Source organism: Schistocerca cancellata, chromosome 3, assembly GCF_023864275.1.
Source record: "Schistocerca cancellata isolate TAMUIC-IGC-003103 chromosome 3, iqSchCanc2.1, whole genome shotgun sequence".
Lineage (NCBI taxonomy): Eukaryota > Metazoa > Arthropoda > Insecta > Orthoptera > Acrididae > Schistocerca > Schistocerca cancellata.
In genome coordinates, this window is record NC_064628.1 from 914,514,539 (window position 1) to 914,529,941 (window position 15,403).

At 38.7% G+C, this 15,403-nt stretch overlaps 1 protein-coding gene across 4 annotated transcripts in view; it reads left to right on the plus strand.

Moving 5' to 3' along the window:
- The window catches only part of LOC126175993 (PRKCA-binding protein), a 119,891-nt gene that overhangs the window by 8,514 nt on the left and 95,974 nt on the right, over window positions 1-15,403 (plus strand). For 2 of the 4 annotated variants that reach the window (XM_049923107.1, XM_049923106.1), the window contains 2 exons: window positions 7,420-7,531; window positions 10,507-10,635. In XM_049923107.1, the coding sequence (XP_049779064.1) occupies window positions 7,420-7,531; window positions 10,507-10,635 (241 nt within the window). Of the gene's footprint in view, window positions 1-2,891; window positions 2,991-5,178; window positions 5,266-7,419; window positions 7,532-10,506; window positions 10,636-15,403 lie in introns of all 4 variants that reach the window. The other 2 variants (XM_049923104.1, XM_049923105.1) reach the window with 2 other exon arrangements.

Here is a 15,403-nt window from a genome sequence, read left to right on the forward strand (position 1 = left end):
CATTTTGACACAAATGCTTGAGGGTAAATTGATTTGTTTGCTTCATAATTTTTTCACTCAAAATATTTCACAGTTGTCTTCAAAAATTACATGTAGGCACATCACTAAGTTTGCACTGCATACATGAGTGAGAAACATCTTATATCCATTTACACATTAGAAAATAAAAAGTAAAAGGTAAATGTTTCACGCATTCCCTTTTATTTTAAAGATTAATATGGAGCTCCTGACTGGGACCTGTTGCTTTTTGTAGGAGGTGCAGTTACTAACTGATCCACCCAGGCGTACTTCATGGTCTTGTTCTGTAGGGGGGGAGGGGGGATAATGAAGTTTCCTTTGGTCTGCAACACATGATTTCTCTTTGAACATGTAATTATGAGATGCCAGCAAATAGTTGAGACATTTTTTAAAATTGTCAGCTACCTGTCTGTTGAACCCTATTTATGTGCATATTACTGCATTGTGGTTTTTCCAATCTTTCTCTCTGCATCTTTTTAGGGGAATGCCAGAATAGATCCCTAAGGAGAATGGAAAAGAAAATTGAGAATGCGCTAGGTGATGATCAGTTTGGCTTTAGGAAAAGTAAAGGGACGAGAGAGGCAATTCTGACGTTACGGCTAATAATGGAAGCAAGGCTAAAGAAAAATCAAGACACTTTCATAGGATTTGTTGACCTGGAAAAAGCGTTCGACAATATAAAATGGTGCAAGCTGTTCGAGATTCTGAAAAAAGTAGGGGTTAGCTATAGGGAGAGACGGGTCATATACAATATGTACAACAACCAAGAGGGAATAATAAGAGTGGACGATCAAGAATGAAGTGCTCGTATTAAGAAGGGTGTAAGACAAGGCTGTAGCCTTTTGCCCCTACTCTTCAATCTGTACATCGAGGAAGCAATGGTGGAAATAAAAGAAAGGTTCAGGAGTGGAATTAAAATACAAGGTGAAAGGATATCAATGATACGATTTGCTGATGACATTGCTATCCTGAGTGAAAGTGAAGAAGAATTAAATGATCTGCTGAACGGAATGAACAGTCTAATGAGTACACAGTATGGTTTGAGAGCAAATCGGAGAAAAACGAAGGTAATGAGGAGTAGTAGAAATGAGAACAGCGAGAAACTTAACATCAGGATTGATGGTCACGAAGTCAATGAAGTTAAGGAATTCTGCTACCTAGGCAGTAAAATAACCAATGACCGACGGAGCAAGGAGGACATCAAAAGCAGACTCACTATGGCAAAAAAGGTATTTCTGGCCAAGAGAAGTCTACTAATATCAAATACCGGCCTTAATTTGAGGAAGAAATTTCTGAGGATGTACGTCTGGAGTACAGCATTGTATGGTAGTGAAACATGGACTGTGGGAAAACCCGGAACAGAAGAGAATCGAAGCATTTGAGATGTGGCGCTATAGATGAATGTTGAAAATTAGGTGGACTGATAAGGTAAGGAATGAGGAGGTTCTACGCAGAATCGGAGAGGAAAGGAATATGTGGAAAACGCTGAAACAAAGAACTGATGGCCGCAGTTGACAACTATTTTGCAGGCCTGGAGGAAACTCATTTTTGAGATGGGATCAAGGCACTGGAACATCGTTGGACCAAGTGCATTAATCTACAAGGAGACTACATTGAAAAATAAAAATAGTTTCAGTAATGTAAGTACTGTTTTTCTATTCCGTCCTGAGATTTTTTTCAAACCACCGTCATAGTTGTTACATGTACACAAGCAATAAAAATTTTCATCGCATCTGGATAGTAGAGCACATTAAAGTGCCTGCTTCTGGGTCATGGGAAGGCATGCTGGCCACGGATCAAATCCGCCTTAGGGATTAATGATGGAGCCTGGTTTGCAAGCCAACCTGGATGTAGTTTTTAGGTGGCTTTCCACATCCATCAAGGTAAATAAATACTGGGATGGTTCCAAGTCCTATCTCAAATACATATTCCATAAACAAATTGAAAAATGTTATTAAATTACATCATGTGACGAACACTAGATGCAGACACAAGGGGTGCATGGATTCATCCCCAGGGTGAACTGGCAGTACCTAGGGGAATGGCAATCTTATTTAATAATACCTATACACAGCTATGGTCAATTCTCCACATAATAGTGACAGAATATCAGTTCAGATCTGACATTAGCTGGATAAAGGGCACCAGAATGGCTAGATGGATAAAAAATTTCATTTAAAAAGTAGCATAATTTTGATATAGTGCTAGTTTGCCATTGTTATCAGTTATATTTGTGGTTGTAAAATAAACTTTTGCAGTATTGCAGAATCTGCTACATTTTAGTTTAATTAATGTCAGTAATATTCCATGTTATGAGCTCTGGTATTTATTGTGAATTAATCATATCATCAGAATTTTTGTCTTTGAGAGAAGGTATGAAAAGGTCAGGTGCTGCTATATTTGTTTCTGAGGTAAATAAAATAACAGTTTCAGTATGTCTACATTATTTGTGAGTTATTATAGCGAGAGGGGATTTGCCTTTTATAGGTATCTAGGAATTCTTAATGATTGGGTTTGATAACATTTTCAATCTTGCAAGCTTTAGTAACTGCTCTGAATGTAATGATCGTAACCATGTGAACAACTTAATGGAGCGTCACAGTTGTACATATCTGTTATTAGTTGAAGCATATTAACTCACTTGACTGTAAATTCAGATATGTCTCTGTAACAATCTTATATGAAATCCTGTAATTGTTGAGAATGGTCTCTTAGTTTAAAGGCAGGAACTGTTTTTAGAGCTATCTTTTCATAATTAAATTATTTTAAATTTCGGAGTTCCCTTAGCTCTTGAATTACTTTTGTGAACAAATGAAGAGGTTTTACTGCTAAAAGTTCTTCCTTCATTAGCATGTTAAATATTTGTTGGGTAGACCAACTCCATCTGAGAACAAACGCAAAGAAGTGGAAGGTCATATCCAAGAATGCAGGGAGACTGATTCAAAAAGTGAAGGAGAAAAGTTGTGTGACAGGTAAGAAAATGTATTAACTGGAACATGTAAAAATCACATCTGATTACAATGAAAGTATGTAACATGAAGTTCATGATACGAGGGTTATTCAGAGAGTAAGGTACGAATTGCTGCAGCTAATCAGATGTGCCACGAACACTGAAATGCACATGTGCACCGACTCCAGGCATGCTTTGCTCACCAAACAATGCTATTTGCTTTAATATTCTTGCAGTGTACTGTTCGCAGTGTCAGCTCAAAATGTTTAAAACAGTTGTTCAGCTTGCTGACTGTGAAATACAGTAAGTGGTTGAGTTTCTGACAACAATAAATGTTGCAGCAGCAGAAGTTCATTGCCATATAAGTGAGATATATGGCTGCATCACAATGAATGACAGGAAAATGTGTAAGTGGATGATAGTAATTGGGGGGGGGGGGGGGGTAAAAGTCCTTAATGAACCTCTACCAGGCCAACCATCAGTGATCTCAGATTTGGTCAAAGCCATGAATGAAAAGATTTGTGCAGACTGGCGATTCTCAATTCCAGCATTGGAGTTTCTGAATGCGAGTAGAACAACTTCACACAAATTGTCTCTGAAAAGTTGGAATTTCGTAAATTGTGCACAAACTGAGGCTGTGTACTGAGAAAAACAAAATGGAAATAACGGCTTGTGCTCTTAATTTTTTGAATCAGTATCTCTAGGAAGGTAATCACTTTTTAGAGAACATTGTCACATGGGACAAGAAATAGATTTCTCACATGACCCCCAGAGTCTAAATGTCAATCAACCGAATGTTGTCAGATATCATCACCAGTCAAAGCCAAGGCCAAAGCAGTCAATTTCAACATGCAAGGTTATGGCAGCTGTGTTTTGAGATATACATGGAGACTTATTAGTCAAGTTTATGCAGCCAGGGACACCAATAAATGCAGCTGCTTACTGTGTTAACCTGACAAAACTTTGATGTGCAATACAGAATACGCTGCGTGGTCTACTGTCGTCTGGAGTTTTGTTGCTGCATGACCCCATTCTGCCATTCACACCCAAAGCCTGATCAGATCTGTTGGGAACAGATTGTCCACCCACCTACAGTCCAGACTTGGCTCTGAGTGATTTTAACTTGTTCCGCTACCTAAAGGAGTTTCTCGATGACAAGTGCTTCGCAACAGATGATGAGACGAAAGAAGCAGTTAAAGACTGTTTATCCTCAAAGGCAGCAGATGTCTATGACCAATTGATTAAAAACTTGTAGAACATTATAACAAATGTGCAGACAAGTATCAAAACAATGTAGAAAAATCAAAGGAATAAAATAAAAACAGTTTCTTGAAACAATATGTGATGGTTTATGTTTTATAAAAAATCAGGCCTTACTTTCTGAATAACTCTCATAGTAAAATGTATTAATACTACTTGAGTATTATCAATGGAAGCACATTAAACTCTAAGTTTTACGTATTTTAGTTGCTGAAACTGCATTTTCAAGTCCATTATTTGATTTGCTAACATGCTATCAATTTCACAAACAACATAGCTCCTCAGACATTAACAGATAAATTCAAATTATGGGAACACCATGTTGTGAATATCATAATAGCATAGTCACATATCTTCGGTAAGGTGGTGTAAATTACTGTCCACTTTGAGTTAGTAAACTCAGTATGAGTTCCTTGTTATTCCAAGCATTCATACTATCATTTGTTATTTTATAAACAATGTAGGAAAAGACAGATTGCTACTTACCGTAAAGAAGACATGTCAAGTTGCACAGAGGCACAATTAAAAGACACTTACATATGGCTTTCAGCCACAGACTTTATCACTTAAAGGGACACACACACACACACACACACACACACACACACACACACACACAAAAACTGCCAACTCCAGCATCTCAGAATGCATTGGCCTTACTTGTTCATTACATTCAGTTGCTTCATTTGCTAAATGAGTTTTAGTGGGAGAAAATCCAAATATTTAAGTGTGATGTAATTATTTCTATAATTTGTTTTTAGTATGTTAATGAGAATTGTGTGAGAAATTACGTGTTCTTATGTATATGTGATATTCCATTTTCCATCAATGTAACCATAATTTTAGTTAAAGAGCTCTTTGAAATGTGACTATTATGTGTTCCTATTATTACATTTTAGAATTTACATCAATTTTTGATTGTTTCTATATTGCTTTGTCTTTGCCTAAAGTAAATGCATTGAAGAAGAAGAGGAAGAGGAGGAAACCAACAGCGAAAGAAGCTCACTAGTACATCTGAATTTAACACAAAATACATTGTAAGTTAACCTGACTTTGATAATTAGTGCACTTATAAAATGAAATTGTCATCAGAATATTTAAAAAATCCACACGGTAGTTCATTATAGTCATCCCTTGTGTAGGTATTAGCTTACTCGCTTCTTGAAGTCACAATTCCAAATGTCCAGTTATGTCCTTTGTAACTGCAATTTGTGCCTAGTTCAGTATACACATGAAAAGTTAAAAAAACAGAAATCAAATAAACAACTAAAAGTACCACTATTATTCCTATTTTCAGTATCATACTGTGTCCAAGTATGCACTCACAGTATGAAATAATTTCTGTGGAGCCCTTTATTTCCAGAAAAGCACTGGATGGGAATTTAAAGAGTGGGCGTTACACTTGGATAACGAAGAAAAATATAACTCATATTAAGGATTAATGCAGAACTAGAGATTTAATTGTTGATAGGTGAAACTACAGGATTTGTGTTCCTTTTACGTCAAGTTTTACTGGATGTCTCAGGAGGAATGGTCATTATTCAGGGATATGACGAAAACGATCATTCGAAACAAAAATGTCAGGTAAACATGGGCTCTAAAATGAATCCCTGAAGAGTTGATACTTGATTGGTAGAAGAGATGTGTTTCACAGTAATGAAGATGAACAAGTGCTCATAGCTCTTAGGACATATGCTTTAGAGCTCATTTTTACAGGACATTTGTTTTTCTTGTTTTGGTCCATGCTACTACCTCAGCAAAGAGTTTACAGTAGAAGAGATTTGTTTCACCATGTCAAAGGTCAAGAGGAGCTCATAGCTCTTTTTTGCTTTGAATGACCGTTTCTGTCATCTTTCTGAATATCCTGAGACAACCTGTAGATTTAAAAAACAAAAAAATGTACATAACTTTAATTTTTTCGATGAATGGTTTATGAGTCGTACTCCACTTGTGTTTGTAACAAAGAACATAAGCATTTTGTCAGTAGTATTGCTTCAACTGCTTTATTGCTAATGTAGTCTATGATCGCTATGGCAGCAGTATGTATTTTCCACTGCTTATTACCACAAATATCTTAAACCTTTTATTACTGATTTTTCACAAAGAGTTTCATTGTTGATTTAGTAGACAACTGTTTACTGGAGCAGGATATGAATTCTTCTCCAGTGCAATATTTTTGTCCAGTTAATAATAATAATAATAATAATAATAATAATAAAACAACATTGTGACAGACATTTTAAAAAGCCATTTTCACATAACTTGTTTAACACAACTTCATTGTGGCCTTCATAGGTTTGTCTTATTTTTATGAACTTTAAATTAATGATTGCAGTTGTAAATGTCTGATAGTAATTCAGAAACTACAGAACTGAGTACAAAGTATAGTCACTTTAAAATAAGTGCACATTTTTATGTACGCAAAAAAGTATTGGGTGAAGATGGGGAGCAATTGGAGTCTCACCACACAACTTACACCGACAAGGTTAGCAAGTGAGTCAGTCTACACGGCATACCTCTGTCAGTGCTAGACAAACATATCAACAGTAGGATGATGATAGCGTAGTGCGAAGAACTGAAGAAAACTGGTTTTCAGACCAAAAACTACAAAAAACAACTCTTGAGTTGCTGTGTGGTACATGCTTGTTCTTAATCGAAAAATGCAAATTATTTGTATCATTTTTGCCTAATATTGTATGGTGTGTATCATACTTCCTCTTGCAATAATTGAGGGGATGCAGAAGAGCCAGAAGAAGAAGACTGCAGTTATGTTCAACAAGAAGAGGAACTTGTTCAGAGTGATACCTACCTTATGTACAAAGTAGATACAAGTGTAATGGACTTTATTAAAATTTTCCCTTTGTGTTAACTTGAAGCTTATGACCTTTAGAGAACATGTGAGAATGTAGCATGCATGGTTAGCTGGTTATAGGAAGTCCTCATAATATTGTGTTAAATGTAACTTTGCTGTTATTAATTGTATCATGTGAAGCAATGTGCTTCATCATTGTGCTAGCAGTGTCTTATAATATTGTTTTATGCTGACATGTAGTAACAGTGTAGAGCAATATATATTTGGAAGTATTTAGAAATATCTGATCCACAAATAGTGAGTGATTTATCATCCTATTTTTCCTTATTTGCGCTGCTTATTAAGTTCCAGTGTACTTAAATTTTGTGGAATGTTTTAGGGGCATGACAGTGACATCTGGGAGTATCACTATTACAAAGGACAATTCAAATTTGATTGGAATCAGCATTGGAGGAGGAGCACCATTGTGTCCTTGTCTTTATATTGTGCAGGTACTATAGTTTTAATTGATTTGTTCATTTGTTGTGGAGCAATACATATGTGAAATTAGTCTGTAGTGTGTCAAGGCAGAATAGGACAAAAAGTTAAAGTGCAAAATCACAAGGTAGATGAGTGTGGCTGCCCGACAATTCATTTCACTTGACAAATAGAAATTCATTAACAAAGTTGTGAGCAAAGATAACAACTCACTGTATAGAGGGAGGTATGGAATAGGAACATTTGTCTGCTTGTGTCTGTGTATATGCGGATGGATGTGTGTGTGTGTGTGCGGGTGTGTACCCGTCCTTTTTTCCCCCTAGGGTGGGTCTTTCCGCTCCCGGGATTGGGGTGGCTCCTTGCCCTCTCCCTTGAAGCCCGAGTCCGTTTGTCTTTCCCTCTCCTTCCCTCTTTCCTGGCGGGGCGGCCATTGGTTGCTAGGGCTGGAATTTTGTGTGTGTGTTTGTTTGTGTGTCTGTCGACCTGCCAGTGCTTTTGTTTGGTGGGTCTCATCATCTTTCTTTTGGGATGTGTTTATGTTTATTCATTATGATATAGCAGTAGGTGCTGTTTTTGTTTGTAATGGAGCTGTGACTGTTTTGAGTATATGTTATGTTAGTATATGTTGTTGTTATTGTTTGGACAGGACACCATAATTATTTAGAAACCTTTTGTTCTTAACAGTGGTCCAAATCATAGAAGAAACAGGAGAGACAAACAACCTGCTTCAGTGATATAAGCAGAACATACCAATTTGAAAAATTGACAGAGTGCTATTCAGTGAAAAAGAAAATGTTGATATTGTGTACTCTTCCTCCATTTTCTTTGTGATTATTTAGAGTCTGTTCATCTATATGAATTTGATATGGGAACCAAACTGGTAAAACTGATGAAAATAGATTATGTGGCTTTGCTTGCCATGTGCACATATCTTAATCTGCAGTGAAAATAAGACAAAGCCTAGAGAGAACACTGGTTTGGTGGTACAGAATAATTTAAAAGTCAATGTTGATGCAAGTTTTGTGGAAGAACCTCCACCAATTTTTCCCTTCTGCTTTTGTACTGATAATCTATTTAAGTCTGTATAAAAGAACTGCTCTTATCCATTATCATTAGTCTGTGAAGAAATGAAACACAGTTGGCATTTGCTAGCAAGGCAGGGTATGTTTTAGTAATGGTACAATAAAGTATGTTCATTGTGTTAAAGTTGATGATATTACGACTTAAAAATTATTTGTTTCTAACAAGCAGTAAAACACACCTATCAATTGCTCAGTTGAGACAAACCAAAGCTCTGCATCCTACAGTTGTAATATATTATTATGTGCCACTTGTGTTCTTACCAGTGTAAAATCTAAAGAGTGAAAGTGTCATTTCACCAAAATTTTATTGATTTGCATTTTTCCTTCTCTAAGGAGCTCATGGGGATATTCCTATTTTTCTTATTTGCCATAGCATTTTCCATGATTTTCTTAAAATATACTGGTGTCCAAAATTAAAGCAACAAACTACTTTTTCCCCATCCTGTGTCTAATTCACAATGTAATCATACAAACTGTCAACAGATGTCATTACAATCGTGTTCTGAATGGAAGATGGCATTCTGATCAATGGACAACCACGCCAGCAATGACATCAGGGCATGATCAAGTGTGGTATTGTTTGCAGGGTAGTCCCATATCCACAGTCACTATGTATACAGTCATAGATGGTGCAGGACATTGCTGTGGAGGGCCATAGGAAGAATGGAAGCAGGAGAGTTGCAAACTCATGTGGCCCAATGGCTTAATGTGAATCTTCTTGTTGTTTCTCGGATGAGGCGATAGTTTGTAGAGACTGAAACTGTATCACAGAGACCAGGACAGGGCCGACCACTGGAACAGCAGAAAAAATGGATTGTTATTTGGCTGTAAGGGCATGATGGGACTACCTTTATACTGCACCTTAACTGTCATCTGATCTTGCAGCATCCCCTGGCCATGTTGTATTGAGGCAAACGGGGTGCAGAAAGCTTCAGCGGAGTGGCCTTTATTGTTGGATAACTGCTGTCTGTTTACCTCGTGGCATGTCTTCACAGAAAGGAACATCCATGGTGGAGCTATCAACGTGCCACCTGGACTGTCAAATGGTGGGCCATTGTTCTTATCGCAGATGAGTCCCGATTTGGTCTGGAGAGCGATTCTTGACGGATTCACATCTGGTGGGCATGTGGAACATGATTTCGGGACCCTAACATTGTGGAAAGAGACCCATACCGAGGAGGATCCCTAATGATGTGGGCAGGGATTATGCTGACCACTCAAATTGTATGGGCAAATTAGCAAGATTTAACTGCTGTTAGGTAATGCGAGTAGATCTTGGGATCTCACACACGGTTGCTGTGGGCCCAGACTTCGTATTGATGGATGATAATGCCCGACCTCATAGAGCATGGGTGGTTAGTGTCGTTTTGGAAATGGAAGATATTGCAGGCATGGCATTGCCTGCTTGCTTTCCCGATTTGAATCCCATAGAGGATGTGTGGGGTGCACTAGGGAGACAGGTTGCATCATCTCAGCATCCACCTGCCACTCTCCAGGACTTGTGAGCAGCTCTGCGGGAAGAATAGGCATTATTGCCTCAACGTGAGATTGATGACATCATTCACAGCATGTCCCATCGTTGTCAAACCTGTATTGATGCCAGAGGTGGTCACATCCCATACTGAGCACATTAATCAGTTGTCAGAACGTGCGTGCAAATCCATTAAGTTTGAAAAAAATGAAGAACATTTTTGTCTACCATTATGCATGTTGCAGTTGATTACATTCTGTATTGTTTACATTGTTTCTACTTTACTATCACCTTTTTATACTGTTTTGTGGCAAAATAAACACAACCTTGCAAAATTTCCATTTGTTATTTTAGTTTTGGACACCAGTGTATGTTATTGTTTATGCCCATTTTTTTCTTTATTACCATAAAGTAAATTCCTTCATTTATACACCAGGTATTTGACAACACCCCAGCAGCAAAGGATGGCACATTACAAAGTGGGGATGAGCTTGTTGGTGTAAATGGCCAGTCAGTGAAAGGGAAGACTAAAGTAGAAGTTGCCAAAATGATACAGGCATGCAAGGTAAGATATATTAGTGGTCATTTCTTCACTTTCCTGTACTTGTACTGACATTTTATTCATCCGGCTATTCTCTGTGCTGCCAGTATCCTGATGTTCTCTGGGCAAGTTGTAAATTAGATTTACTTTGCAGGAACAGCCAGAAATGTTTATCCTGCTGTAATTTATATTTGTTCTGAAACTTAACTGTGTCTTTGAAATACTTACCACTGATAACTAAGTAAGTTGTTAAGTTACTGAATTGATCAAAGTGGAGCGAACTGACTCATTATTCTTGTTTCTAGACCTGACCGTAGAGGTTAAAGGTGTTTCAATACACAGTTCTCAAAAAGAATAAGCAGCTTTGACAGTGAGATATTTCTTTAGTATTAGTTTGTTCGTTGCCGAGATCTCTCTTTGAAATTTCTAGCTGAGAATATTAGAAGTGTCACATAGTTTTATACATTTTGATATTTATCTCTTGGACATTTTTCTGTCTGATGTGTCATTTTATATTTGACTGTTATATGTTCAATGAATACAAAGTATATTTACAATAATTATATAAGATCCCTTGCTAAAGACATATGGATACCATGGGAATTATACAGCCAACCAGTTGCATGCCAAAAATTAATTCAAACTTTTACCTAGTTTTTGATAAAAATAAACCTGTCGTCCTCAGAAGAAGTAATAACGCATGTTACATATTTTGCGGAAAGAGAAATGGAGCTTAGCAAACAGTAAAATGATCCATATAAATGCTGTGGCATACTCTTGAGGCTTAGTCAACAGTAAAATAATCCATGTAAATTCTAAGGCAGATGTGCATCATATACACAAACAGACAACTTGAGTCATTACTTCTTCTGTGCAAGACAGGTTTATATCTGTTGAAACCAAGGCAAAAGTTTGAATAAACTGTTGGCTTGCAACTGGTTGGCTGTATAATTCCCATTGTATCCACAATTCTGTAGTTGACAACTACTGCCATGTTCGAGATCTTAAAGAGAAGGTAGTAGTGATTTATATACAAAAACAAGCAAACCTGGCAGTGCTTCACAGTGGCTAAATATTTATTGGAATTGGGTATATATCCTAATTACCTCCTCCAACTCTCTGTCTCCTCCTCCCTCTCTCTGTGTCCACCTCATCCTCATTCCCACTCGCTCCACCCATCACCTTCTCCCCCTCTCCCTGTGCATCACCTCCTCCCCCTCTCTTTCTCGATTTCTTCCTCCCCCTCTCACTTTATCTTCTCCTTCCTCCTCTCTGTGCCTGTTTCCTGTGCCATCTCCCCCTCCCCATCCATCTCCTCCTGTCCCTTCTCTCTGACCTGGAGCCTTGTTTATTGTTATTGCAAACAAAACCTTGGTTGGGAACTGAAATTGCTTAAAACATGGAAGTAAATCGGTTGGGACCATTGGTATATGGAGTGTGAGAGAGGCCTCTCTAGTTGTTGGATCTGTGAGGATAGTAGCTTCAATGACAGTATTTCACATTGTTTACTCTGTGGACATGTACTGTTACAAAGTTTTATATGATTTAGGTTCTGTAGTAGTGTTGTAATCATAAGACGATAAGCCATATATACAACTTTCATGTTTTCAGTTAAAACTGACTGCGAGGAACAAAGCAAAACAGCACATTCTTGTGCACACAATACTTGTTTAAAATTAAATGTAAGGACAAATTTCATATATGGGAGAAACCATTTGTCTAATGCTGTAAATGTCCCACTATTGCAATTATAATTGACTGTGAAAAGGAAAACTATACGGCACATTTTCACAGCACAACATTTTCTTTTCCACAGTTGGTTTTAACAGAATACCTGCACATTGTTGTTTAATATTACATATGGACAATGTCTGAATTTTTATTAGAGTATCGTGTAAAAATTTGAAGTAAATCGGTCAAGAACTTTCCAAGATTTTTGATAATAACGTTTCCCCTGTACATGTTATATACATATTTATGTATGTGGCTTTTTACCACCTGAGTGTTTATTAGAGAGCATTGTGTAAAAGTCTGAAGTAATACTTATCAAGAATTTTTTTAGAATTTTCGTGACAATGTTAAATGATATTCTGTTTTTATATAGTATTATAGATATATATCTAAAAACAAAGATGATGAGACTTACCAAACAAAAGCGCTGGCAGGTCGATAGACACACAAACAAACACAAACATACACACAAAATTCAAGCTTTCGCAACAAACGGTTGCTTCGTCAGGAAAGAGGGAAGGAGAGGGAAAGACGAAAGGATGTGGGTTTTAAGGGAGAGGGTAAGGAGTCATTCCAATCGCGGGAGCGGAAAGACTTACCTTAGGGGGAAAAAAAGGACAGGTATACACTCGCGCGCACACACACACATATCCATCCGCACATACACAGACACAAGCAGACATTTTTGTATTATAGATATAAATATATTATTAAAAATGTGACCCATGTCCTTCCAAATGTTCATCAGAGTATCATCTAAAAATGTGAAGTAAATCAGTCAATAACTTTTCAAGATTTTTGGTCACAATATTGAACATCAGACTATCTTGGTGTAGTAGTATACATCTTGAATATATACACTCCTGGAAATTGAAATAAGAACACCGTGAATTCATTGTCCCAGGAAGGGGAAACTTTATTGACACATTCCTGGGGTCAGATACATCACATGATCACACTGACAGAACCACAGGCACATAGACACAGGCAACAGAGCATGCACAATGTCGGCACTAGTACAGTGTATATCCACCTTTCGCAGCAATGCAGGCTGCTATTCTCCCATGGAGACGATCGTAGAGATGCTGAATGTAGTCCTGTGGAACGGCTTGCCATGCCATTTCCACCTGGCCCCTCAGTTGGACCAATGTTCGTGCTGGACGTGCAGACCGCGTGAGCCCTCAGTTGGACCAGCGTTCGTGCTGGACGTGCAGACCGCGTGAGACGACGCTTCATCCAGTCCCAAACATGCTCAATGGGGGACAGATTCGGAGATCTTGCTGGCCAGGGTAGTTGACTTACACCTTCTAGAGCACGTTGGGTGGCACGGGATACATGCGGATGTGCATTGTCCTGTTGGAACAGCAAGTTCCCTTGCCGGTCTAGGAATGGTAGAACGATGGGTTCGATGACGGTTTGGATGTACCGTGCACTATTCAGTGTCCCCTCGATGATCACCAGTGGTGTACGGCCAGTGTAGGAGATCGCTCCCCACACCATGATGCCGGGTGTTGGCCCTGTGTGCCTCGGTCGTATGCAGTCCTGATTGTGGCGCTCACCTGCACAGCGCCAAACACGCATACGACCATCATTGGCACCAAGGCAGAAGCAACTCTCATCGCTGAAGACGACACGTCTCCATTCGTCCCTCCATTCACGCCTGTCGCGACACCACTGGAGGCGGGCTGCACGATGTTGGGGCGTGAGCGGAAGATGGCCTAACGGTGTGCGGGACCGTAGCCCAGCTTCATGGAGACGGTTGCGAATGGTCCTCGCTGATACCCCAGGAGCAACAGTGTCCCTAATTTGCTGGGAAGTGGCGGTGTGGCCCCCTACGGCACTGCGTAGGATCCTACGGTCTTGGCGTGCATCCGTGCGTCGCTGCGGTCCGGTCCCAGGTCGACGGGCACGTGCACCTTCCGCCGACCACTGGCGACAACATCGATGTACTGTGGAGACCTCACGCCCCACGTGTTGAGCAATTCGGCGGTACGTCCACCCGGCCTCCCGCATGCCCACTATACGCCCTCGCTCAAAGTCCGTCAACTGCACATACGGTTCACGTCCACGCTGTCGCGGCATGCTACCGGTGTTAAAGACTGCGATGGAGCTCCGTATGCCATGGCAAACTGGCTGACACTGACGGCGGCGGTGCACAAATGCTGCGCAGCTAGCGCCATTCGACGGCCAACACCGCGGTTCCTGGTGTGTCCGCTGTGCCGTGCGTGTGATCATTGCTTGTACAGCCCTCTCGCAGTGTCCGGAGCAAGTATGATGGGTCTGACACACCGGTGTCAATGTGTTCTTTTTTCCATTTCCAGGAGTGTATTTTTATACCATATATATTAAAAAATATGTAGTGTTTGTCCGTCCAAAGGTTTATTAGCATATCATGTAAATATTTGAAGTAAATTGGTTTTGAACATTTTGAGAGTTTTGCCAGCAGTCTGTATAATTGAATACAATATATAACATATATATTTTAAAAATATCCAGCCTACGTCCATCTGAATGTTTATTAATATATCTAATATCTAATGTTTATTATCTATTATCTATTGTTTATTATCATATCTAATGTTTATTAAAGTGTATTGTAAAAATTTGAAGCAAATCACTCATGTCCTTTCTGAGATGTTTGGTAACAACATTAAACAATGACTTGTCTTTATATAATTGTAGAGATATCCAGTGATATCTTAAATGTATGGTCATTAGTGCTTAATCATGTATATACATTTTTCTATTACACAGCCTTTTAGATTGTTTCCCGAAAGCACGCTTCGTTTTATTTCTTTTAATATATTGGCCAGTTTATTGAAATGTTGCCAGCCTGCTTCAGTAGGAGCACACATTGCCACTGTGAGTTCCCATTGTTTTATGTAATAATTCTCCATACTTCAGAGTGCACGTTCATGTATGTCCTTACTGAGGAAGGTGAGAATTAATGTATCACACCAGCATAATAATCTTTAGTGGTTTTAATATTAAAAAAAGAGTGTTTGCCAAAAAGCAGAAGCATTGAGTTGTCAGTAGGCACACAAAAAAAGGAAGAAAACTC